The 22,349-nt window shown below is 55.7% G+C and overlaps 9 protein-coding genes across 9 annotated transcripts; 3 read left to right on the forward strand and 6 right to left on the reverse strand.

Annotated features, from left to right (window-relative positions):
* Positions 1 to 182: 182 nt before the first annotated feature.
* On the reverse strand, positions 183 to 2,432 carry BJ171DRAFT_577440 (uncharacterized protein; the record flags this gene model as incomplete). Its single annotated transcript, XM_053113810.1, has 8 exons — positions 183 to 332; positions 470 to 549; positions 745 to 874; positions 978 to 1,097; positions 1,174 to 1,315; positions 1,403 to 1,619; positions 1,837 to 2,280; positions 2,366 to 2,432. The coding sequence occupies 8 exons, from the start codon at positions 2,430 to 2,432 to the stop codon at positions 183 to 185; spliced, it is 1,350 nt and encodes a 449-aa protein (XP_052971169.1).
* A 1,366-nt stretch (positions 2,433 to 3,798) lies between these two features.
* On the reverse strand, positions 3,799 to 5,346 carry BJ171DRAFT_627289 (uncharacterized protein; the record flags this gene model as incomplete). The annotated part of the gene is made up of 3 exons (XM_053115549.1): positions 3,799 to 4,791; positions 5,044 to 5,134; positions 5,307 to 5,346. The coding sequence occupies 3 exons, from the start codon at positions 5,344 to 5,346 to the stop codon at positions 4,014 to 4,016; spliced, it is 909 nt and encodes a 302-aa protein (XP_052971170.1). The 3' UTR covers positions 3,799 to 4,013.
* Positions 5,347 to 5,987: 641 nt separating this feature from the next.
* BJ171DRAFT_564913 (uncharacterized protein) lies at positions 5,988 to 7,035 on the forward strand (the record flags this gene model as incomplete). Its single annotated transcript, XM_053113323.1, has 2 exons — positions 5,988 to 6,268; positions 6,347 to 7,035. A coding segment is annotated over exon 2 (684 nt), but the record flags the coding sequence as incomplete, so codon positions are not given.
* Positions 7,036 to 8,886: 1,851 nt separating this feature from the next.
* Positions 8,887 to 11,245, forward strand: BJ171DRAFT_175265 (uncharacterized protein). Its single transcript, XM_053106010.1, has 2 exons — positions 8,887 to 9,319; positions 9,460 to 11,245. The coding sequence occupies exons 1-2, from the start codon at positions 9,139 to 9,141 to the stop codon at positions 11,088 to 11,090; spliced, it is 1,812 nt and encodes a 603-aa protein (XP_052971172.1). The 5' UTR covers positions 8,887 to 9,138; the 3' UTR covers positions 11,091 to 11,245.
* A 568-nt stretch (positions 11,246 to 11,813) lies between these two features.
* Positions 11,814 to 12,727, reverse strand: BJ171DRAFT_488489 (histone H2B). The gene has a single exon (XM_053109377.1). The coding sequence runs from the start codon at positions 12,682 to 12,684 to the stop codon at positions 12,280 to 12,282; it is 405 nt and encodes a 134-aa protein (XP_052971173.1). The 5' UTR covers positions 12,685 to 12,727; the 3' UTR covers positions 11,814 to 12,279.
* A 286-nt stretch (positions 12,728 to 13,013) lies between these two features.
* Positions 13,014 to 13,763, forward strand: BJ171DRAFT_175271 (histone-fold-containing protein). Its single transcript, XM_053106011.1, has 2 exons — positions 13,014 to 13,142; positions 13,314 to 13,763. The coding sequence occupies exons 1-2, from the start codon at positions 13,098 to 13,100 to the stop codon at positions 13,698 to 13,700; spliced, it is 432 nt and encodes a 143-aa protein (XP_052971174.1). The 5' UTR covers positions 13,014 to 13,097; the 3' UTR covers positions 13,701 to 13,763.
* A 453-nt stretch (positions 13,764 to 14,216) lies between these two features.
* Positions 14,217 to 15,909, reverse strand: BJ171DRAFT_175279 (uncharacterized protein). Its single transcript, XM_053106012.1, has 4 exons — positions 15,454 to 15,909; positions 15,098 to 15,246; positions 14,574 to 14,913; positions 14,217 to 14,441 (listed from the first exon to the last, which is right to left on the reverse strand). Exons 1-4 carry the CDS (start codon positions 15,713 to 15,715, stop codon positions 14,365 to 14,367), a joined length of 828 nt encoding a protein of 275 aa, XP_052971175.1. The 5' UTR covers positions 15,716 to 15,909; the 3' UTR covers positions 14,217 to 14,364.
* A 1,022-nt stretch (positions 15,910 to 16,931) lies between these two features.
* Positions 16,932 to 19,501, reverse strand: BJ171DRAFT_561122 (SADB-short; the record flags this gene model as incomplete). Its single annotated transcript, XM_053113225.1, has 10 exons — positions 16,932 to 17,045; positions 17,206 to 17,286; positions 17,445 to 17,543; positions 17,638 to 17,781; positions 18,070 to 18,073; positions 18,135 to 18,229; positions 18,350 to 18,371; positions 18,486 to 18,626; positions 18,759 to 18,990; positions 19,375 to 19,501. The coding sequence occupies 10 exons, from the start codon at positions 19,499 to 19,501 to the stop codon at positions 16,932 to 16,934; spliced, it is 1,059 nt and encodes a 352-aa protein (XP_052971176.1).
* Positions 19,502 to 20,536: 1,035 nt separating this feature from the next.
* On the reverse strand, positions 20,537 to 22,197 carry BJ171DRAFT_488494 (uncharacterized protein). The gene is made up of 3 exons (XM_053109378.1): positions 21,692 to 22,197; positions 21,379 to 21,470; positions 20,537 to 21,118 (listed from the first exon to the last, which is right to left on the reverse strand). Exons 1-3 carry the CDS (start codon positions 22,088 to 22,090, stop codon positions 20,878 to 20,880), a joined length of 732 nt encoding a protein of 243 aa, XP_052971177.1. The 5' UTR covers positions 22,091 to 22,197; the 3' UTR covers positions 20,537 to 20,877.
* Positions 22,198 to 22,349: the final 152 nt, after the last annotated feature.

Consider the following 22,349-nt stretch of genomic DNA (forward strand, 5'->3'; position numbering starts at 1 on the left):
GATTCGGGGTCTCGTGTGGATGGATTCCAGCATCGCACAGAATATTATGCAAATGTGTCCGAGTCCCTCGGTCAGCCCCGGTCAGCCCCGGTCAGCCCCAGTCAGCCTCGGTTAGCCTCGGTTGTCGCCTTCCTCGCTTGTCGATTCCCTCTGCACTCCCCTCCACTTCCCTTCACACCGATTTACATCGGCGCCCCGCCAAGGACAAGGCTCTTCTCGACCCGCTCGAGCCGTGAGATCTCAAGCATGAGCTCCTTGCACTCCTCAAGCTCCTTCCACTCGTCCTGCATCAGGCTGCTCAGCTTGGCCATGTGCTGGGAGAGCTCCTGGACCTGTGATACAAGACAGAGTCACCGATGGGTGAATGTCGCTGAGAAAGCCGCGGTTGTCCGGACCATCGTCAACCCACGAGACCAAGAGCAAAGAGGAGGCGCATACTGGCATTGGCCAGGGACCCCCAGACACTTACGTTTCCAAAGCTTGTGCAGCTGATCTGCCCAAGCTGGGTCATGGCATGGTTGCATTCCTCGAGAGCCTGGGTCAGATGCTCTGTCGGACAGGTGGTGCAGCACCCGATCCGAATGAGTTGAGTGTTCGCAAAGTCGAACGTTGGAGAGGCATTTCCGTCGATACAAGCAAAATGGTCAGTGCAAGTCGTGGCTATCAAGTGAATCGAGGGTCGAGGCGTATCAAGTGAATCGAAGGTCGACAGACAAAGGGCAGCATGGTCTGGGCTTCTCTCACCAGGGCTGTCACGGCACACGGCATTCACAAGGGGCATCCGCATGCTTTTGATGTCGAGGGACTCGATAAAGCGGTTGAAAGGAACCTGGAACTCGGGAATGTGCTTCTCAATCGAGGACAGCATTTTGTACTGGACACGAGCGAGACGAGCAATCAGTTTGGTTGAGCAGGAACAGATCGCTGGTAGGAACAGATCGCTGGCAGATGATACAAATCGACGACCATCAGCCCACCTGGTAGCCCAGCTCCTGGACGAGCCGCTCGAGCTGCTGCTCTTCCTGGAGCTCCAGCTTCTCGCGATAGAGCTCCTCGCGCTTGGCCGATAGGATCTGCCACATATCGAGCAGCTGGGACTGAAGGCGAGAGGAAGAGGCGTCTGAGACACGAGTTCCAGGGCCCACAGCGCCATTCGCTCAAATCACAACCAACCTCGGCGTCATTCCTTTGCCGCTCAAAGGCTTTCTCTGCCTTGGTGCCGATGATGTGCCACTGCATCAGACGAGCATGCAGACTCGATATCTCCTCCTCGAACGGCAGCGAGCTGCTTGGCTTGAGCGATGCAGCTGGCTCTCTATGGGGTTGTCGTTGGGTCGTCGTTATTGCTGATGCTGGCGGTGCTGCTGGAGCTATTGGCGCTGTCCCAGGCAGTGAGCTGAACATTGCTGTGCCTGGCTCGGGGTCGGGATTCTCGTCGAGCGGCATCAGCGAGGAGGACGGTTTGCGCACCAGCCGGCTCGAGAGCTTTGAGGGCTCTGCCTCAGGCTGGCGACCAGCCACCGGCCTGCCGAGTGCAGATCGCTTGGCCTCGGAGCTGTAAAGTTGCTCGGCGTTCGATGTCCGTCGGCAGCCGAGACTGGGTTTTGGTGGCTGGGGAGCTACGCGAGCAGATGGACACATCCAGCAGCCAGAGCATGTCCGACGTCAAGACGGCCATCGATTAGTATGCGAGAAAACAGAGTCAGGGACTGAGGTTGGGACTGAAGTTGGGACTGAAGCTATGGTTGAGATTCCTCTCCTCATAGAGCATTGGCCACACCGGATCGATGCACCCGATGCTGGCCCTGTCCAAGGCGAAATGGAGACAACACCCACCTGGGCTCTCCCCAAACTTGTGGCTGGGAAGCATGGACTTGCGGCTCGATGCCCCCTCGGATCGGGCGAGCTGCCCAAGCCCGGATTCGACCTTGGAGGCCACGAACCGACCGGCCTTCAGCGTCGTTCGTCGTGGTCCCAGGAGCGAGTCTCGAGGGGCATCCGGCAACGACGACGATGGCAGAGGCTTCGAGGATGCTTCCAGGGTGTCTGAAGGTGGGGTAGCTGTGGCAAGACGGCTCGTTGCCATTGAGCGCTTGCGCTGATCGATATCGAGCTCGCTGCGTGAGCTGGTTCGGACAGCCTCCGCTGCGACACCAGGGGGTTGTGACGGAGGCACTCGCGGCCTTTCGGTTTCAGAGGACTTTGAATCGACAGTGTTGGCAAGAGTAGAAGCTGCGGCTGCAGCAGCGGCATGCTTATATCTGGATGGGACGTATTTGACTGGCAGACAATACGGACCCAAAGACGAAATGGTGAGCGAGTCGGCGGCAACGGCATTCGACGGACACGGGAAGCAGATCGATACCTCGGATGCCCTTCTTGATAGCGGGTGCGTCGGCCGAGAGGAGCGAGTCTGTTGTCTCTGGATCCATGGCGCGAACGGGGACGAGGTGATGATGCTGGGGGACGATACGATGGAGGACGATGTGATGTGATGATACGATGGAGGAGGATGGTTCAATGATGGGTCGATGAGGTATGGGAAGTGATTGGCTGGCCGCCAGCCAAAACAGGCAATATCGGCTCGATGGTTGCTCATCTGCCGCCCCAACCAGACCCAGCGCCTCCTTCCAGAGGATGACGGCGACAGCCCAAGTAGTGGCTCAACGGATCGCAAAGCAAGGATACACCCTCGGCAACATGACCGCCAGATCGCTGGTGCGGGTCTACAAGACCTTTGTCCGACCGACGATGGAGTATGCCCTGTCCCTCGATCTGCTCGAAGCCAAACAAGCCAAGACACTCAACCGAACCCAGATGCACTGCCTCACGGCGCTGTTCAAAGTGGTCCGAAACACATCATGGGGAGACATCAGGGGAGGAGGCATGTAGTCACCTTCCAGAACGTCGATTTGTCGAGTATCAGTGATACTGAGGGCGGGCACACAAATAAAAGTGCGCTAATGAAACAAAAAAAAAAATTAATAACTAAATGTTGCTTTCATCAGCGGATTTGCAGAAGGAATATTCCTTTCCAGTAATTCATGGGGCTTGATTAATCGAAATCGAGAATAAGATATTCAGTGAGAGCTCCCATCCATTTTGTTAACGGAATGACGATCGTGAGAGGCTGAGTGCACGTCAGTTGGTCCGAGGTCCCGTCATGGAGAAATGGGTTGACTCTGCAGTTTAATTCGTCACTGGAATATTGGACAAACAAATCGCTAACATGAAAATATTAAAAATGAGTACTAGTAATACGATTTGTATAAATTCAGATAAGGAGATTTAAATGGAGGGTCAAACGCATAGGTCCTAATTTTTGATATGCCGATCATGAAAATAATGATATAATGATATTCTCATTTTAATGACAAGACGAAGTTGTAAAAACTATGGATACAATGGAAATTAAAAATGAGATCAAGGATAAAACGAAATCGATTCAAGCAAGAATGAATTCCTTCCTTGGACGTCAACCACAATCCTTTCCAAATCCGATGACTGACAGCTATGGGGCCCCTCACTCCGTATTCTTTATGGTTTGACCAATTCCGATGCCTACGGTCATCCCCCAAATTCAATGATAAGTAGGATTGTTTTCAAAGTTTGAATACTTTCGTCAAATTCAGGTGCCCGGGGCATTTTTGAAGCTAAATCAAACGAATAAAACAAGATTCCCAATTCTGAGCCAGCTCTGCATCATGGGACAAATCAAGACTCGCATTGGTGTTGTAAACGGTCCATCTGCAGCGGAGCTTTGCTTAGGAGATCCATTTTTCATAATATTTTATAATTTCCTGATTTCGATCTCGACTGAATTTAAAATGTATCATATAATCTTCCGATCTCCCTTTTCAAGATTTACTGAGTACAATATAAATTTCAAAATAATGTTGGCATTCCCGAAAAAAATTCAGATTAATATCTGAAGAACTTTGATATGAAGGACAGCACAATTATCCACCCTCTCATTCGATCGATTTAAATTCAATGACACAAGGATTTTGTGTTTAAGGATGATCATCTTGACGCTCTTGAGGCTGATACTTCAGTGTAGCTGGAATTTTGATCAAGTGTTTGCTGTAACCTTGGATTGTCTCCATGCTTCGGGCAATCCGAACAACCCAATAAGTTATACTTTCAATAATTTCCTTGAATGATTTGCCATCAAAATAAAAATACGATCCAGCGGGTATAACATATCCATCATTTTCCTTGATATGGACACATAGGTTATGAATAGAATGAGGATTCAACAACGCGTCATTTTCATCGTGGGCATCGCTCGAGGAACGGATCCAAATGGGAATTGCGCCGACGTTTTTTGAGTGGCATTCTCGGATAATCACATTTGTGATAGGATTCATGATACTATCATCAGCACTCTTTGGAACTTTGTTGATGATGATCACATCGTGACTCTGACGTCTTGGGTACTTTTCTTGGACAGCCAAGAAAACAATGAGGACGGTGGCCAAATCGGCGGCGTTGATTCTGCCACCTACCCCACGAATAACACCAACCAGAATTGTTGGTAAACCGGTGGATAAAGCAGACGAGAGCTGAGAGGATTTCTCGCCAATGTTTCCAACTTCATCGATTCCCGGGGTATCGACATACAGAATATTGCCCTCTCGAGTCGACTCTGGAGCCTTGGTCAAACTGACACCGTCGACAGCGATTCCGGACTTGAAAACAATTTTGCCAATCAGACTGTTGAGAAGGGTTGATTTACCGGTTCCTGGATTGCCGAATACAACAACAGCCTTTTTGGCTTCGTGAGGTTCGCTGTCGTTTGTCATTGAATGGAACTACCAATCAATGAAGGGCTCTGAAAGCGAGGGGATCGGTTTAGAAAGAAGTTTTGATATCCGGTCTGGATAACGGTTTTATGGGCGATCCAATGGGCAAAGGAAAATGCAGCGATAGCTTGGGGAATTAAAGCAATTGGAAGGGGTGTCAATATGGAGGAAGAACCTCCTCACGTTTGACTTGAGCTGCGAAACCAAAGGGTGGCTGTTGACGGTTGATTTGACTCACTATCCATTGACGAGGAAGGAACGCACTTTATCTAGAGGTGATTTCACAAATAAATAGATACCATGGTCCGTCGAAATCTTGGTGGCGTCGACTACGAAGAAAGAGAGGGGATCCAGAACACCCATCATTCCTATTCATCCATGGGGTCAAGATTCCGGTCCAATGGAATAACCCGAAAGGAGATACCCTCAACTGGTGGCTGATATTGAGGAATTAGGAGCGGTGACCAAACAACCAAGGAGCTCTCAAAATATCTCCATTACGAAGCTCATCAATGAATTTTTGGGTGATGATCATGGTCATGATTTAATTTCATCCGTCTATCAACGCATTACAATATTAATTTGTTTACATTTATCATCAATAATTTAACATGATAAAATATGTTTCATGAATTGATAATATTAATAATTATTTTTTCAATTCCATTATTTATCGCTATTTCTATTTCACTAGATGCGGTCAGGTGCTGATATTTTGTTTGCAAATGCACTGTTATAGGACAACCCGGGAATCGCCTCAATTCCAAATATAGTGATATCGATGTGATATCGGTTGCTGATTGGAAGAGAATGTCCTCGAAGGTGCATGCCTCGGGATACAATCAAGCGATCCAGGCCAGGTGATTGCCAGGGACGATCCATCCAGGAGAGCGGAGCCGCAGTTTGCCGGCTTTGGGGGGGATGAGGCGGGTGGATCACAGTGGATACCACTCGATGTTCCACTCCGGCCTTTTGGGGACACCGACATCGTTAGCTGATTGAAGGATAACTCCTGATGGGGAAACCTCTGGCGCACTCTTGCGCCGCTTCAAGTCCACTCGAGCTCATATGACCAGACAGGACTCGATCCCGTCGCGAACCCAGGGTATCAGGGTATCAGCGCGATCGAATGTCGTGATACAAGGTGCTGAAGCATCAGAGCTTTAGAGTGTCAGGGATCAGGACACCAGGACACCAGGGTATCAGTGGGCACAAATTTGCTCATCACAGCATCGGCGGAGAGCCATGCCATGAGATCGTGGATGTTGCCATGATCCAGTCCCTCCTGGTGGCGATATAAACTGACCCCGGCCAGTCCAATCGCCGTTCACACCATCTCCACTCCGACGCCAAACACGCAGAGATCATCGCCTTCGAGGTTGGTCCTGGCGACTCTGGATTGAGTCTTTGCTTGTTTCGCGGATGATGGTTGAGCCTCGATCTTGGTGATCCGCCTGGCACCGGTAACTGGGCATTTGTGATACTCGCCAGCACGATTGCTGTGATGACACTGATCTGGATCGATATGACATCCAACGCAGCAGAATGAGAACAATCATCCTTGTCGGCAAGACGGGCCTGGGCAAGACAACTTTTGCCAACTATCTCGCTGGTTCTCAGCTCCAAACTGGCAGCGGCGTCACCAGTGTCACCGCAAACCCCCAACCCATTGTGTTCAAGCACAATGGTGTCCAGCATCGGGTGGTCGACATGCCCGGGTTTTCGGATGTGAGGATCAACAGCAAAGAAGCAATCACAGATGAAGTCATCCATCGATGGATCCTCCAAGAAGTCGTCAATAACGAAGTCGTTGGGATCGTCATGTTTCTGAGCCAGGAAGATGTCCTCGGCGCTCGACTGAGCAAGGAGTTTGTTGCGATATCAGAAATCATGATGACTCGCTTCTCCGGGTTTGAATCCATGTGTTTCTTTGCCATCTCGGGCAAGAATATGATTGGCGGCATGGGCGATTTCATCAAAGCAGCAATGACTGTGGTGACCACGGGAAAGTTGCGAATCATGGGACTGGGTCCCGACAACTGGGCTCGATGCAAGAAGAAAGACTTTGCCCGAGTCAAAGACTGGTGTTTGAAGCGCTTGCAGGCATCCGAGCCCCGCCTCGTCCCAAGAACCACGGTCGACCTCTGCAAGCGGTGCGGACTCAGAGCCGATCCTCTCTTGATCGACGGTCCCTGCCGATACCACCATGAGTCGGGGGAACTCGTCCATGGTGAGAAAACCCATCGTACTCATCCCCAATGCGTCTCCAACACTCATCGAGGCAATTGGAAGTCGACTATGCTCAACATGTGCAAAGGGCCTTGGTCCTGCTGCGGCTCCAAACAACAAGAGAGTGTGTGCACGAAAATGCACTTTCCTTGCTGTGGTCGGGATGAAAAGTCCCAGGGATGTCAAGAGATCTGCAACGATTGCGAAAAGCAAACGAATCAGGAAGGGTGTCAAGGGTCTTGCCAGAACTGCAATCAGTTCATGACCAAACCTGGCTGCGAATCCCATGATGAGCACGACTGGAAAGGCGACATTGTGCCCTTCAAACTTCCGATCGAACACGAAATCATCAACGTACCCGACCTGAGCGAGGATGAAGTTGACGCATTCGTCGATGAGTACCCAAAGTTCGATGATCAGGACTGGTATACCTTCTCTGAAAAGCTATTCGTTCATATGGCGATTTGGAGGAAGGGTCCAAAATCCCCTGTCGGATCCGAAGATGAAGGTGGAGACTCACAGCTCGTGCTGCATCGTTGATCATTTTCCTGTTTCAGCACTTTCCGTTCTCATGTTGATCCAGCAGTTGTCAGGGTCCCAATGCCACTGACATCTCGCACTTGAGCCTGTTGATAGCTTTCCCGCAGTCTTCCAAAGCAAATCGAGGCAGTTTGCTCGATCGAATATATTCAGTGCTCCATATTCCTATTGCTTCGGGTTACCTCCTGTTTCCCTCCCTCGGACCTCGGGGGACTCTGATCTCAGCAGCACAGACAGCTCCCACCCTTCCGAGTCATGCATGCACACGTTCAGCCAGCGGCCCGGCAACATCGGCGCTGTTAATGGTGGATGGCAATCCATTATTGCGGCGGCATGCCAGCATCAAAAGGGTGTCGCTCCTGTGCGATCGAATGCCATATCATCTTCTATTGCCGTATGACACACTATTTCCACATCGCATACGGTTGCCACGCCATGCCACACCTCGCTCAAGATCCACAACAACCACATGCCGCCACAACATCCTGTGAGCACGGCGCCGTGTTTGTGCCCCGCGCCAGCCACAGTGCAGTGCGGCGGCCCAGGGACCCGTGCGCGTGTATGTGATGCAGACAGTGCGGCGTGTCGCACCAGCGCGTCACCAGGGCGACACCGCGCGGGACCTCGCCACAGACACAGTGTGCCCGCAAGCCGGGGCCATGTGTCACCCACACACACACGGCGGCGGCTGTCTCCCAAACAATCCTCCCTTTCTGGCCCTTTGGCTTTCAGCATTGGCTTTCAGCTTTGGCTTTGGCTTTCAGGCTTGGGGAGTCGACTTTCGGTCTTTCGGCTTTCGGTCTTTCGGCTTTGGCTCTTGGGTCTGCCGAGGCTCTTCCATCGTCAACTCGCAGCAATATCATCGCTCAGCCTAATATCACACACATCCATATCCATCTTTTGCCAACCCTCCCGACCCTGATCCCGCTTGTCCAGCGCCCAGTTCTCACTCGCTTTCGCTCGGAGGTGTTTGCTCTTGCGCTGTTTCGCTTCGTTCCTGAAGGGCCCTCTCCGACTCCAGCGTCTCTGGCCCGCGCTTCCTCTTTCGCCCCTGCTCTCTTCCTCGCTGCAGTTTGCCCGTCGCCCGCCGTCGCCACCCGGTGAGCGCCAGAATGTCGGTGGTCCACAGCTCGGCTCTGCCCTCGTCGGCCTCTCCGCCGACGGCCATCGTCCATGACGACGACGCCGACGAAGTCACCATCCGGCCCGATGTTTCCGAGGAGCCTGTCCAGCGTAAGCCCATCTCTGTTATCCCTGTGGTGGACGCATTCTCCCTCTCTCCTCTATCTCCTCCCTGCTGCTTTTGGCCACTCGCCGTGGCATGCGTTCGCCATCACCGATCAGCCACCAGACGGCTGTCACCCCATCCCCAGTCTATCATCCTGCCCGACGACTATCCTGTCTTCACCCTCGCCTGTCGACACCAAACCTCTGTCCTCGCAACGGGTCGTTCGAGTCCGGCCTGTCCACGGATCCCCCTACTTACTCGCTTCTCTTCCTGACTCACCCTGGCTCGCAAACCTGCCGCTCCGCTCGCGTTCCCTTGCTTGCTCGCCTTTGATCAATGCTTCTGACAATACTGCCCGCAATGGTGCTCTCCACAGCGGCGGCCTCGGGCTTCAGCATATCTTCGCTCTCGTTCTTCTCGCTGTTCTTCGGAGCATCCAAATCGCACAGCAAGCCGGCCAAGACTGCGAGCACCCCGAAAACCAGACATGTCGCCGCCCAGGCAGAAACCAAACCCTGTAAGCACCTGGATGACAGCTCCCTTGGATGGAGCTGACATTTGCCCAACCACTGTTGCCCCTTGACACTTTCCCCCACTGGACGACCTTATGGCTAGACGACGCACTGACTCGTCTCTGATCTGAATCCCACCATCCAGCCGCACCCCAAAAAATAGCACGCGACGCCCAGGCAGATACCCCTCTCGAGTCTCAATCTCCCGACTCGGCCTATGCAACTCTGCTGAGCGACAGCATCCGTGCAGAATCTGCAACTCCAGGAGCCAGCCCCGTCCCCACGAGCCCAATGTCTCCGGTGGTGGCAGCTTCTGCGAGCATCTCTCCTGTCAGCCCGCAGCTCATCAACAGCCTCAATCCCCATGATCCCGTCACTGACCCCAGCGAGCCTGTCGATCGATCCCATTCGGCCGTCGCAACGCAAAAAGGTGGGTTCTTGCGGGACGGCTGGCGATTCCTGACCCGAAACGTCTTCAAACGGTCGACTCTCGAGACAGGCGCCCAACACCTTTTCCGGTCGTCCACATCCAAGCCGGAGGCCAAAGCCACTGCTGCCGCCACGGCTGTGTCTCCTGTCTCTGCCTCCTCATTCGACCCCTCTCCACCAATGTCGGGTCTCCGTTCCCCTCTCGCTCCGACATCTTCTGCCCCTCCTGTCCTGCGAATTCCTCCTCCTCCAGTAGACCCGGTCCCCCCAAAGCGGAGCCAGTCGCTTCTCTATCGTTCAGACGATCCCGCTTCGGCGGCTCATGCCGCAGGACGCGTCGCTGCCGTCAACAAGTTTGAAGAGACCATCCGCCGACACCTGCCTTCCGACGTCGGGGCGTCGTCGTCGGTGGCCTCGGGATCCGATTCCGCCGCTCGACAGGCCGCCCCGAACATGAACCCGTCGAAATCGCGTAACGGCGGTGTCGCCCTCGGCCTGTCTGCCTGGAACCGCCACGCCCCCGGCGCCAGCCTCCCCGGCGCGAGCCAGGACATCAGCCTGTCGCAAAGCTTTTTCGGGCTCAAAAAGCCTGCCACCAAGCCAACCAAGGCGCAAACCCTCGAGCGGCAGCTCGTCAACGGGTCGTACCAGTGCCTCACCGGCGACTCGTGCCAGGTCTGTGCCGGCACCCAGTACCTCGAGGACGGACGCATCTGCATGGCCTGCACCGAGCAGCCCTTCGCAACCCTCCCGCGCGACCCGAGCCGGCCCCGCCCGCTATCCCTCAGCAAAGGCGCAGACGGGACCCTGGCCCAGGGAATCAAGAGCAGCGCCAATCGATTCAAGGACAAGATGACGGGTCTGCTGAGACACCGCAAGTCGGTCGAGACCTTTGATCTCAACGACGGCGAGCCCTCGGGTGAGCGACAGCATGCCACCGGGTCGCTCTTCCGCCGTGGCCGCTTCCGCAAAGCCAGGCAGGAAGGGGAAGAGGGCCCCAGACTCAACTCCAAGCCCAGCCTGGACCCCGGCCCGTTCAGTCCGTGGATCAAGGAGCAAAAGGAGTCTGACCGAGTGTCGCTGGCCTCCACCTCATCGTCGTCACCTCATATGCCGGCCGATGCAACGCTCGCGCGCTCGCTCCCTCGTACGCTGCCCAAGACGCCGCAGCTATCGCCGCTGATGAGCCCTGCAGCCAGCCCTCCGCTGGACCCTCGTGCCAGCCCGGAGATGATCATGGAGGATCCGTCGATCCGGTCCGACAAGCTCAAGAGAATGTACCACGACGTGCTCTATAACGACGTGAGCCTCGACGACCTTGCGGACCAACTGGCAATGATCGACTAGGCCGGCTGTGGCCATGTCGTCACCGCGGCTGGCACCGTTGTACCTGGCGCCATTGTAGCTAGCATCATTCGTGGTTGGCATCGCTTGTGGTTGGCATCGTTTGTGGTTAAGGTCGTTTGTGAGCACATTCACTTTTTTTCATTTTGCACTGTGGGTTTCCGACACAACTCGGCCCGCTCCCACTCCCTCCCATCCGCTCTCTCTCCAATGTTGTTGTGCTCATGCGCCACGCTCACTTGCTCTTCTATATTCGCAAGATAACTCTGTTGTGTGGTGGCATTGGTGCTGGGCGTCTGCTTGCGACCTGAACATGATCATGATCAGTGCGCGACAACGCGGATTTTCCACAGAACGTGCTGACCCAAGACCAAGAGTGTCTTCTTGCCGGGCCATGCCCCGCTGTTATTGCCGTTTGTCGTTTTCCGATGTTTCCCGTCTGCTGTTGTTTGTGTTTGTTATCGTTGTTCGTCGTTGCTATCGCCGTTTGTTGTTTTATGTCGTTTCTTTGATCTAGACTTCAGTTCCGCATTCCCTCCCCCATGCACACATACGTAGAATATTACAATATACAGTTGTTTCAGATCCAAACGGGGCAGTTCATTCTTTCTGGCATCAGAAACCTGGAGGCCTGCTGCTGATCATCTGTTTGCTGTTTGAGCCAGCACTGACCAGTCTCTGTCTCTCCCAGCGCGCTGATCATGTGTGGTGTTGCCACAGAATTGCTTTTTGCCTATGCGGTGTATTAGGATGAGCTATGTACAGTTCCTCTTCGTGGACGGCAAAGAGCAACAGCATCGGTCAGAGTGCAGTGTTGGGGAGAGGGGAGGGGAGGGGAGGGCAGACGTGTCCAAAAGGTGTTTAGAAACACCGCTGTGCGTTGTAGGAAAGTGGAGGGGGGGGGAAGACGAACCAATTTCAAAACCCAAGTGTCGGGAGGACGGAAAGCGGGCCGAGCGACAACCAGGGCCTCCCAGCGATCGCCCGAGAGCCATGTCTCGCGGATCAATCAGCAAACAGGCAGAATGGACCCAGCAAAAGAAAAGGACGAGTAGCAATACAAAAAACAGTCGAGAACAGAATACAAAAGCGCGCAGGCCGCCGAGCGTCCAAAGACGCTGTCGGGAGCGATCCGATCCACAAGTTGGGAGGAGCCAGCGAGAGACAGCAATCGGCCCCAGATGCCTTTCGTTTACTTGGAGGACTGGTACTTGGTGACGGCCTTGGTGCCCTCAGAGACGGCGTGCTTGGCGAGCTCGCCGGGGAGGATCAGGCGGACGGCGGTCTGGATCTCGCGCGAGGAGATGGTCGAGCGCTTGTTGTACGAGGCGAGCTTGGAGGACTCGGCAGCGATGCGCTCAAAGATGTCGTGAACGAACGAGTTCATGATGGACATGGCCTTGTTGGAGATGCCGGTGTCGGGATGGACCTGCTTGAGAACCTTGTAGATGTAGGTCGAGTAGGTCTCCTTGCGGGTGATCTTGCGAACACCGCCCTTGGCGGCAGCGCCGGCCTTCTTGTCAGCGGTCTTGGCGGGGGCCTTTCCGGCGGGCTTCTTCTCAGCCTTGGGGGCAGCGGCAGCTTCCTTGGGGGCCATTGCGAGCGATAGAGATGGAGATGGAGATGGAGATGGAGATGGATACGGAGTGCGGTGCGGATGTGCCGGAGCGGATGTGCCGATGCGACCAGGCCGCGGCTGGCGCGGGCTTTATATCCGGGCGGAGCGCGGTCACGGGACCTGCCCGATTAGGCAGGCGCCTGTGCGACCGCGCGCGGGCCAATCAGCGCGCAGCTTCTCGTCGCCGCGCTCGGCGTGTGTGTGTGTGCGCGCGGCCGGTTTCCGCCGTTTCGGTTGGCCGACGCGGCGCTGCGCCACGCGGGCCGCGTATAAATACCCGCTGCTGCCGCCGCTGCCGAAGCGCCGCCATCCGATCGCGTCTCCACGACCCATCTGCAGCCCGCAACCCAACCCTCGCTCCCGCATCAACTGCACCAACTGCCTCTGACAACATGACTGGTGGAAAGGGAAAGTCGTCCAGCGCTGACAAGTCCAAGGTATGCCGCCGTCTCTGCTCTGGATCTGGGCTTGCTTCGGCTGCTTTTGGCTGGGACGGCATCGGATCCGATCGTCCCGCATCATCATCCGCTCGACCATGCGACGGCGACACCCAAACACAATGTGCCACTCGGTGCTGACCCCCGCATATCTCTGCTTCTGCCGTCCAGTCTTCGACCAAGTCGCGCTCTGCTCGCGCCGGTCTCCAGTTCCCCGTCGGCCGTGTCCACCGTCTTCTGCGCAAGGGCAACTACGCCCAGCGTGTCGGTGCCGGTGCCCCCGTCTACCTCGCTGCCGTCCTCGAGTACCTCGCTGCTGAAATCCTCGAACTCGCTGGCAACGCCGCCCGCGACAACAAGAAGACCCGTATCATCCCCCGTCACCTGCAGCTCGCCATCCGCAACGACGAGGAGCTGAACAAGCTGCTCGGCAACGTCACCATCGCCCAGGGCGGTGTCCTCCCCAACATCCACTCGACTCTCCTGCCCAAGAAGTCCAAGACCGGAAAGGACGAGAAGGTTCCTTCGTCTGCCGGCAAGGCCTCGCAGGAGTACTAAGCGCAGTGCCCCGAGTCTCCTCCGCAGCTTGCCTTCCCTAACTTATTCCCGCCGGTTGCCGATGGCGCCTGAGGGTATCTGCTCTGTACATTACCACGGGTTGTCTGTGGCTCGAGTCGTGTCCGTTCACCTCCCATCTCTTCCTCCGATTTTGCTCCTGTCTCCCGGCATCCGCCACGGCTCCTGATGTGTACATATCCCACACACCCACCAACTTCCGCCGCCACATTTTGACCAGCTTTTTGTGCTCCAAAGATCCGTAGACTTTGGCCTTTCCCTTCCTCCTCGCCCCCTCTCTTCCCAGTCCCATCCATCATGCGCATGCTGTTTTGCAACCTGTCCAGCTGTTTTGTGTCTCCTTGACGCACTTGGAACGAGCAGCCAGGCCAGGGCAGCCGAGCCGTAATACATTCATGACAACGCAGCACCACCGTCGCAGCCCTGTGAGCCACGAGCACGCCAGGGACCCATGAGATCCCGATGAGATCGCGTCGATAGACACTCCTTGTCAGCCACGGCTTTGGTCATGATAGATGGGCTCTCTGTTCAAATAGATGTCCGACTCGGCCAAGCAACTCAATGCTGCCTATACACGCCGACCTCCACTGCAATATGTGCACTCTTCTTGCGATGCTCCTGCAATGTTCGTGTCGTGCTCTGATCCTCACCCCAGCACAGGGACGCTCATGTCCCATCCGCTCCGGAACTGCTCGCAAAGTGCCTGGAAGAGCGGCACGGAACCTGCAACATCCCCCCCACCGTTGCCGTCGTTAGTAACGATGGTATTCCCCGGATGGCATCCTGTGCGAGAGCGCGAGCCTGGATGTGCTCGGGCTGATCAGTGCCTCCCACTCTTGCGAGGCTGCCGCCTACCTTGCTGATGAGTGAACTGCACCCTCCAGCCGCTGCTGCCGTTGCCGTTGCCGTCGGCCTCCTCGGCCTCGGCGACAATGTCGATCTTGAATCGGATCGTTCCTGGCTTGAGCGACGGGACCGTGGTCACGGACTGGTTCGGCGAATTGCTCGTGCTGGTGCTGGTGCTGTTGCTGCCTGGTGCACCAGAGAGCAGAGCCTGTGTCGGCGTCGTGGGCTCGCCCCCAGACGAGGGCGACGGAAGCGTCTCGGCCGTCCCCGAAGATGCAGGTGTCTTGGGCACGCTGTACTTGCATTTGAACCCGCCCTCCTTGCGGTTGTCGAATCGGATTCCCAGACTCTGCAAGGACGATGATGCAGCAACGTGGTGAATCCAGGAACCCAACGGCCATCGAACCATAACCCAAGAGCGACTGCACCATTAAAGCACAATGATTTTGACCCGCACGGATGCAGCCGAGGTTCGAGGTCCGAGGTCCGAGGTTCGATTGTCCCTGTTTGTCGCACTTTCAGCGGGGGCCTACCGTCATGCGATTCACCATGCCCTTGTGTGTGTTCTCGTAGCTCAGGATACTCGGCAGCGACATCGACTCGGGCCGGAAGTTGAACAGATTGGCAAACCAGCTTCGCTTGGGCGTCGTTGTGATCACAGGGGTGGGCGGAGCATCGTTCGCTGGTCGCAGCGGTGGTTTGGTGGTGGTTTGGTGGCGGTTTGGTGGCAAGGAGAGAGGTTGGCCCAGAGCCAAACCGAACGTTAGCAGCTGAGCAGTATCTCGCTGGGTTCGCCACCCCGGCAGTGTCGACCATGTTGAGCGCCCATGTATGCTCATCAACTTTACTCCTTGGACCCAAATGGCACCAACGGCTTGGCGATACTCACACATTGGCTTGCTCGTCCGGTGGAATCGAGGGCTTCCGATTCCAAACGACAGGGGCGCAACTGCAGATGTGGCTGACTTGACCTCGGTGGGAACCGAGGCGGATGCCGAGCCCGGATGCATCGCCGAGCCTGTCTTGTTGGAGTCGCCGGCGGGAATCGAGATCTTGAGACCCCGCTTGGTCTCGAGCTCATCCCCAGCACTCCGGCGTCCGACAGGCGGGGCCGAGTCCTCCTTCGCGGCCTGGGCCTTTGGCAGTGACATGGCAGCGGGTCTGTTGTGGTGCGATTCAACATGATGTCAACACAGAGCCAGTGCCGGATAAGGATCCTTTGGAGAATGCTCGCAATGAGCCGCAGTATCAAGCAAGAGGGTATTTGTCTGGAGCGACAGCATCCGAATCTGCCACCACATCCATATCCCCCGTTTCGCAGCAACGAGCATTCCCTCTACAAAATCCAGGTCAAGGCAATGCGATGCCCCGGTAGTGCTGTCCACAGCATCACCACGGGCCCACGACCGATCCCGCTTGGCTTACTCATCGCCCAGATAGGTGACCGAGGCTGCCAACGGACTGTTGACTCGGACATTGGTCTCTGTGTACTTGGACACGACCGATGATCTGATCAGAGAAGCGGGTAAGACGGGATCCGATGAATCACGATATCGATTCGGACAACAGCGAGCTTCTGCCTCAACCCTTCATAGTCAGATCACACGATCTGTACTCCTTCGGAATCCATCAGAGACACCACAGTCGCGGCAATCGCCACTGCCATCGGATCCATCAGAGCGATCGAAGCACATAAACTCACTTCCGCGCGCCATGTTCACTGACGACCCGTCGCCCGGAGCTCTGGGCTCTTCGTCCCGTCGGGCTCGACAGTTCATCGAGGCTCTTGCGAAAGTCTTCGTTTGCTTTCTTCTTTGGCGACCCGCCCGAGGAGATTTCGTCTGTCGAGGCGCCGATTTCATCCCGAGAGGCAGTACGAGCCTCCGTGGTTGTCCCGAGCTCCTCGGTACTGCGGCGATAGCCACATCCATCGCTCGCCAGCGAAATCTGCGAGCCCTCGTAGAGGCTGTTGTGTGACTCGGCCCTCCGTCTGGGGCTGCCCTCTGTATGATTTTTGAACACCACGGCGCTGCCAGTGTCAATGCAGAGCACTCGTCGCAAAGGAATTGAGTCCCAGCTCGAAAGCATCAAGACTCTTACCTTCGTTGTCCCATTCACTGGGCGCCGAGTTGTAGTTCTCAAACTGCTCCATCTTCCGCTGATACAACAGCGTGTAAAACACCTTTTCCATGTTGAATCTGGCCGTGTGTTCAAATGCAACGACAGCCACCCAAAGTAAGCTGACTGATGAACGCAACACCAGGCCCAATCATCATACTCGCAAGCAGAGCTTCCTATCGGAACGCAACACCAGGCGTTCTTCCTTGTACATCCAGGTTCATCTGCAGCCAGAGCGTTGGGTGCAACTCACTCCTCCGAGTACAGCAGCTTCGAAAGCTCCTCGATGTTGGTCCAGCCGAGCAAAGCCAGGGATGCTATGATATCGGGATCGAGGGGGCTGCCGTCGGTTCGGTACGATTGCTGTAGGTTTGGTGGAGGCAAAGTTGCTCAATCAATCCAATCATCGGATGCTACTTCTGCTGCTGCCTAGCCGCTTTGAGTTTCTCCTCTCCCCCCCCCACCTTGATTTGGACATTGATTGAATCGCAGCACATTCGACATGCACTATCGATACACCCACCATTTCTTTCGACGCATAGGCCGTCATGCCGTTACGGGGCGGAATCGAGCAAAACCATGGATGTGCCATGATCTCGGCCATCTATGCGCGCCATTCCAGAGGCGGCGGAATCGAATCGACACGGTCAGTTGCGGCTTGGATGCTATTGCAATAGTCGGTGTGAAGCCGGGCGGCTCGAGTACAGGGGACGATTCCAGTGGAGGAAACGGAGGCAGGAGGATATCTTGGCCCACACTCACCGTGATGCGCTTGGACGGGTCCACAGTCAGCATCTTGCGGATCAAATCCTTGATGGAAGGGTTCACATGCTCTGGGATGATGTACACGCCGCTTTTGACCTGTGCAGCACATTTTTTCCCTCCCCATGAGTCCGCTGCTTGCCCTGATGCCAGCATTGCCTGCAGAACCAAAGACTGTCTGCCCACCCCTCACCTTGCCGAGAAGCTTTCGGATGTTCTCGTCGTCAAAGGGGAGGCTGCCTGTCACAAGCGCAAAGAGAATCACCCCGCAGCTCCAAATATCGGACGTGGGGCCGTCATATTTGGTTCCCTGTTGGCGATCCAAAGCGCAGAGATGCTTAGTACGGCCGAATGTGGTCGACAGTCCCATTCGCCGACAATTGCCGGGAGGGTGGTACCCGTCACGGCCAGAGCGATGACGAACGCAAAGTACTTGCCCTGATGATCTCTGGGCTGGCGTAGTGGGGAGATCTTTGGGAGTTTTGTGCGTTCGGCAACAAGAGCAGTCGGTCAGCCTGGATTCATCACAACACTGCAACACTGGTGCAAACCCAAGGAAGCAGCCCATCCAGCACGCGACCGCAAGCTTGCCGAAAATCTTGGTTGTATATGTGTGTCCTGGTACTGAGCTGTGCAGTTGGGCCCAGCGATTTCAGGAAGGTCAGTGCGATGCGGCCAGGCAATAATTACCCACAGCTCGTTTCGAGGAGTTTTCCGGTGATCTGCAGACTTGCCATGCCAAAGTCGGCAATTTTGACATTCAGATCCTTGTCGAGCAGCAGATTCTGTGCCGAGCCGGGGACAGGATGCGAATAGTTGTCAATGCGAAGGCGACCGCCACTATCCCAGCATCGCTTCAAAATACCATGCACGCAGAAATCCGCGCTGCTGTCCGGCTCAGTCACCTCAGGTTTCAGATCTCGATGGCTGCAAGTCAAACCGAGAAAATGGCAGGCGTGCGCTCTGGAATGTTAATCAAACTCTGAACGTCCGCAGCTGTCCGTGGTTGACCAAGTGAGCTGCGTGCACGCCGGTGCTTACCAGATCAGATGCTTGTGACAGTAGTCGAGTCCGAATATAATCTGCTGGAAAAACTTGAGAGCCTCGTTCTCGCTAAGCCTGCCTCGCTTGACAAGGTAGTCGAACAGCTCGCCGCCCTCGACATGCTCGAGCACCAGGAAGCTATTTGGCATCGTCGTCGTACATGCGTGAATCCAGCGTGCGCACATATCGGGGGCCTCACACAATGCCTGGATTGCTGTGCTCCCGAGTTGCGCTCTCGAGTGCTGGAGGCAAACAGCCCAAGCGACTTACAGCTCAGTATCCGTCTCGTAAACATCGTAGAGCTGCAATACATGCGGGTGGCTGACGAGCTTCATGATCGTGATTTCGCGCTCGACTTTTTTGTTCTCGGATGCGGTGTTGTCCTTTCCTCCACCGTTGTTGCCGTTGTTGCTGCCGCCGTTGGCGCCGATCATTTTCTTGGAGATGATCTTGATGGCGACCCTCTGCTTGGTCTGCATGTGGATGCCGAGCTTGACACGTCCTGTGGGAAAGCGAGCGGGTTGCGAGAGGGCGGGCGAGCACGACAGGGTTAGTACAACAGGGTTGGCACAACAGGATCAACATGAACAGCAAGTCCAACCGGGACGATCAAAGCAACAGGCCGATCCGGCGTATCAACTGGATTCGATCCAAACGCACAATCCCGCTCCCTCGTCTCTGAATCGCAACAACCCGCAGCAATGTGGTGGTTCTACGTGTTGCTCTCTTCCAACAGCGCCATGGGACAGTCCCAAGATGCAGATTCCCACGCACACTACGTTCCGCTCGCCATCGCTTTGCAATTCCCCTTCTCTCCTCTGCCCACTCCCTGATGAATCCCCGCGTTTCGGCTGTGCAAAGCCTGGACGGCCGATCGGTTGCTCACCTGTCATTCCGACTCCAAGGGTTTTGCCCAAGATATATGGACCGACTCGCTGGTTCTTGGCGGCCATAGCGATACTGGGACTGGTGTTGGGACTTCCATGATTTGGAGGCGTAACAGCCGCGGACATGGATGCGGCAGAATGCTGCTAGCAATCGAGGAGGTCACGAAAGGATAGAGGGGGAAATGTAGGGCCCAGGAGGCGAGGATACTGTCGAGCTCTGTGGTGTGTCAGCTCGAGTCGTTGGTGGGCCAACAGCTTGAAGGTACTGCAGAGGGATGACGAGGACAAAATAGCAGCGTGGACGGCGCTTGCTGGAAAGGCCAACCCGAAGCTTGAGACGGAAAAAAAAACACGACAATCGCCAGGACAGCGAAGGAAGCCAAGGCAAGGGAGCACGGCCTATTGACAGCGACAGGAAAGAAGGTGTAAACCCAAAGGTGTGTCGAATACCAAGCCGAATATGTGGCGGCCGCACGAAAACCGCGATGGCGAGGAAAAGAGTGAGTCCGGAGGCAACAAGAATGACTCTGGAAGATGAGGCGAGAGAGAGAGAGCAGAGGGAACGAGAGCGCCTGGATCTAGCCAACAGAGGGGGCAAAGAACAGCAATCTGTATGCAGCGCTGCAGCGAGAGGAATCAGCAGTCAGAAAAAACTATGGGCCAGGCATTTTTTCTTCTCCTCCCCATCCGAGTCGAGAGGGTGCTTGCGGTAGCTGGCATTCCCCCAATCATTTTGGATTGGAGAACAATTCTGGGCCCAACAGGGAGTGCAGAAACAGACGGGACATCCCTGTTTCGGCCCGTCCCTATCTGGCTGATGTGCTGGCTCGATACTCTGCCTTCGCTCGCCATGGTCACTCGATGGCACTTGGCTTATGATCTGTCCACATCGCCGCAATCTTCAATATACCGACGACACCGCTTATCCACGCTCATGCTCAGAGGTGCTGATGGTGACGGATGTATCTCCAGCGACGATAATTGTGGTCAGTCAGGGCCATGGACCCAACAGCACTGGCTCATGCGGATAGACAAAGGCATTTTGGGGGTCCGATTTGCTCAAGACCTGCACCACTCCGCTGATTGGATCCGCAGGAGCAGCGGTAATGCAATGGCATCATTGACGCGGAGTACTCGTTATGTACAAGCCCTATGGGCGAGTCTGTCGGAAAGGAGTGTGGCTGTATTGAGCAGTGGCGCATTCATCATATTCAAGATCCAGTGAGAACAGAAGCCAAGTAAAATCGCCCCCCCCCCGACCGTAATGTGGAGGGTGTCCCGTTTCATTCCGCGCAAGCTGTAGACGACGCGGCACTGATAGTGCTCATTAGCGTTGCAGACGAGAGTTGCAGTACGATGGAAGCGCACGGAGACGGGGCATGGCATGACACTCGAGAGAAAAGTCTATGCGCACAAACCGGCGTTTATGAAATATGATCGAGGATTAGGGTGCAGATGAGGGGAGGGGACATGGATGCGAGTGCGAATTCGTCAAAGACGCTTCACCATAGCATCATGTCCATGAGCTCGGTCGCCCCGAATTCCTCCAGCGGTGCGCACAGCGCGCTGACGGTCTCGGCGAGGAGCACAACACTCGAGAACAGATCCATCTTGGATGTCGGCCGGGTGAGGTCGAGGGAGAAGCTCGGCAGCTCCGAGACAGCAATCATGTGCTTGTGTGCGCTGACAGAGTCGCCGAGGGCCGGAAACTCCCATTGCGGCCACATGAGCGTTGGTTCGGGGCTGTCGGGAAGGGGGCATTGAGCGAGTTGAGGAGCATTGAGGCAGCGGCCAGGGCCGTGAGACAACCAGTCAAATGAGTCAACGGTTGAATTATAGACGCAATGCCGCAATCAAGAAAGCGACTGTCAGAGAACATGCGGCTCGGGATTGCCTCGTGACGAATGTCGGTGGGCAGTGGTGGCGACGAACCGGGGCATTCCCATCCTCCCCGGCGGGTATCGGCTGGATGACATGCAGAGCACCGTTGGACAGGCACTTACGAGTCAAAAGATGCATCGAATGTGTCGGACGATAGTGTCGGTGGCAGATCAATCACCATGAGCGAGTCTGCGGCGCTGGACCGATTGCCATCCTGCCGAGCAGAGTCGGAAGTAGGGGCGGATGGGTGGTTAGGCGGGGCGGTCGCTTCCCTGGGACAGACGACAACGACCAGCGTCCCTGAGCGGCAAGGCCATCCTCAGAAGCAGTGGAATCCATCACATCGTGATTCGCTTCTCTGAAGGGCTGTGCATCGTCATGGCAGGGGTTGCATTCCACCACGCCAGGAATGCCGACATGAGAGGGAGGGCTTACCTGGCCAGTTTCGCTGCTGCGAGAAAGTGACGGTCGACGGGAAGCAGGTCGCTTGTGCGGCTGCAAGTGGTCGAGAGCCAGACTCAGGAACGAGTCGAGCTCCTCGGCCAGTTCAGAGTCCAGGTCTCCTGGGAAACTCGAATCGTCGTCGTCGCTGATGGTGCCGGCCGCATGGCGAATGCGAGAGCCATGTGGCGACGGGCCAAGGGAGGGCGAGCTCGCGGTGATGCTGGCGTTGCTGGTATTGCTGGCGTTGCTGCCGTTCAGATTAGACTCGATCGAGACGACGGGGAGGATGCCGACGAGCTCCCAGTCGCCCTCGACGTCCGGGTGGATGTGTGTTGATTTGAAGTCGTCCCATGACAGGCTCGGGGAGAGGCTGGCGCTGGTGATCATCATTATTGATGCTGCCGGGGGAGGAATAAACAGAGACGACGACTTTTTCCCAAGACAAAGGTGGACGGGGGCCGGGCAGGTGTTTCTGGACGAGGCCGGTGTGGGAACGGAGGCGGCCCAGAAGCACCGACGGCGGCTATTCATAGCCCGCTGGACGGGGCCCATTTGGGGGCCGATACGGATGGCGTGATGTGCAGCGTGACCGGAGAATGCCTTGTCGCGGGCCAGTGCGCCTTGTGCGGCTCGGGCGCATTTGGGGGCG

This window comes from Polychytrium aggregatum, assembly GCF_025602895.1.
Source record: "Polychytrium aggregatum strain JEL109 chromosome Unknown BJ171scaffold_3, whole genome shotgun sequence".
In the NCBI taxonomy this organism is placed as follows: Eukaryota; Fungi; Chytridiomycota; class Chytridiomycetes; order Polychytriales; genus Polychytrium; species Polychytrium aggregatum.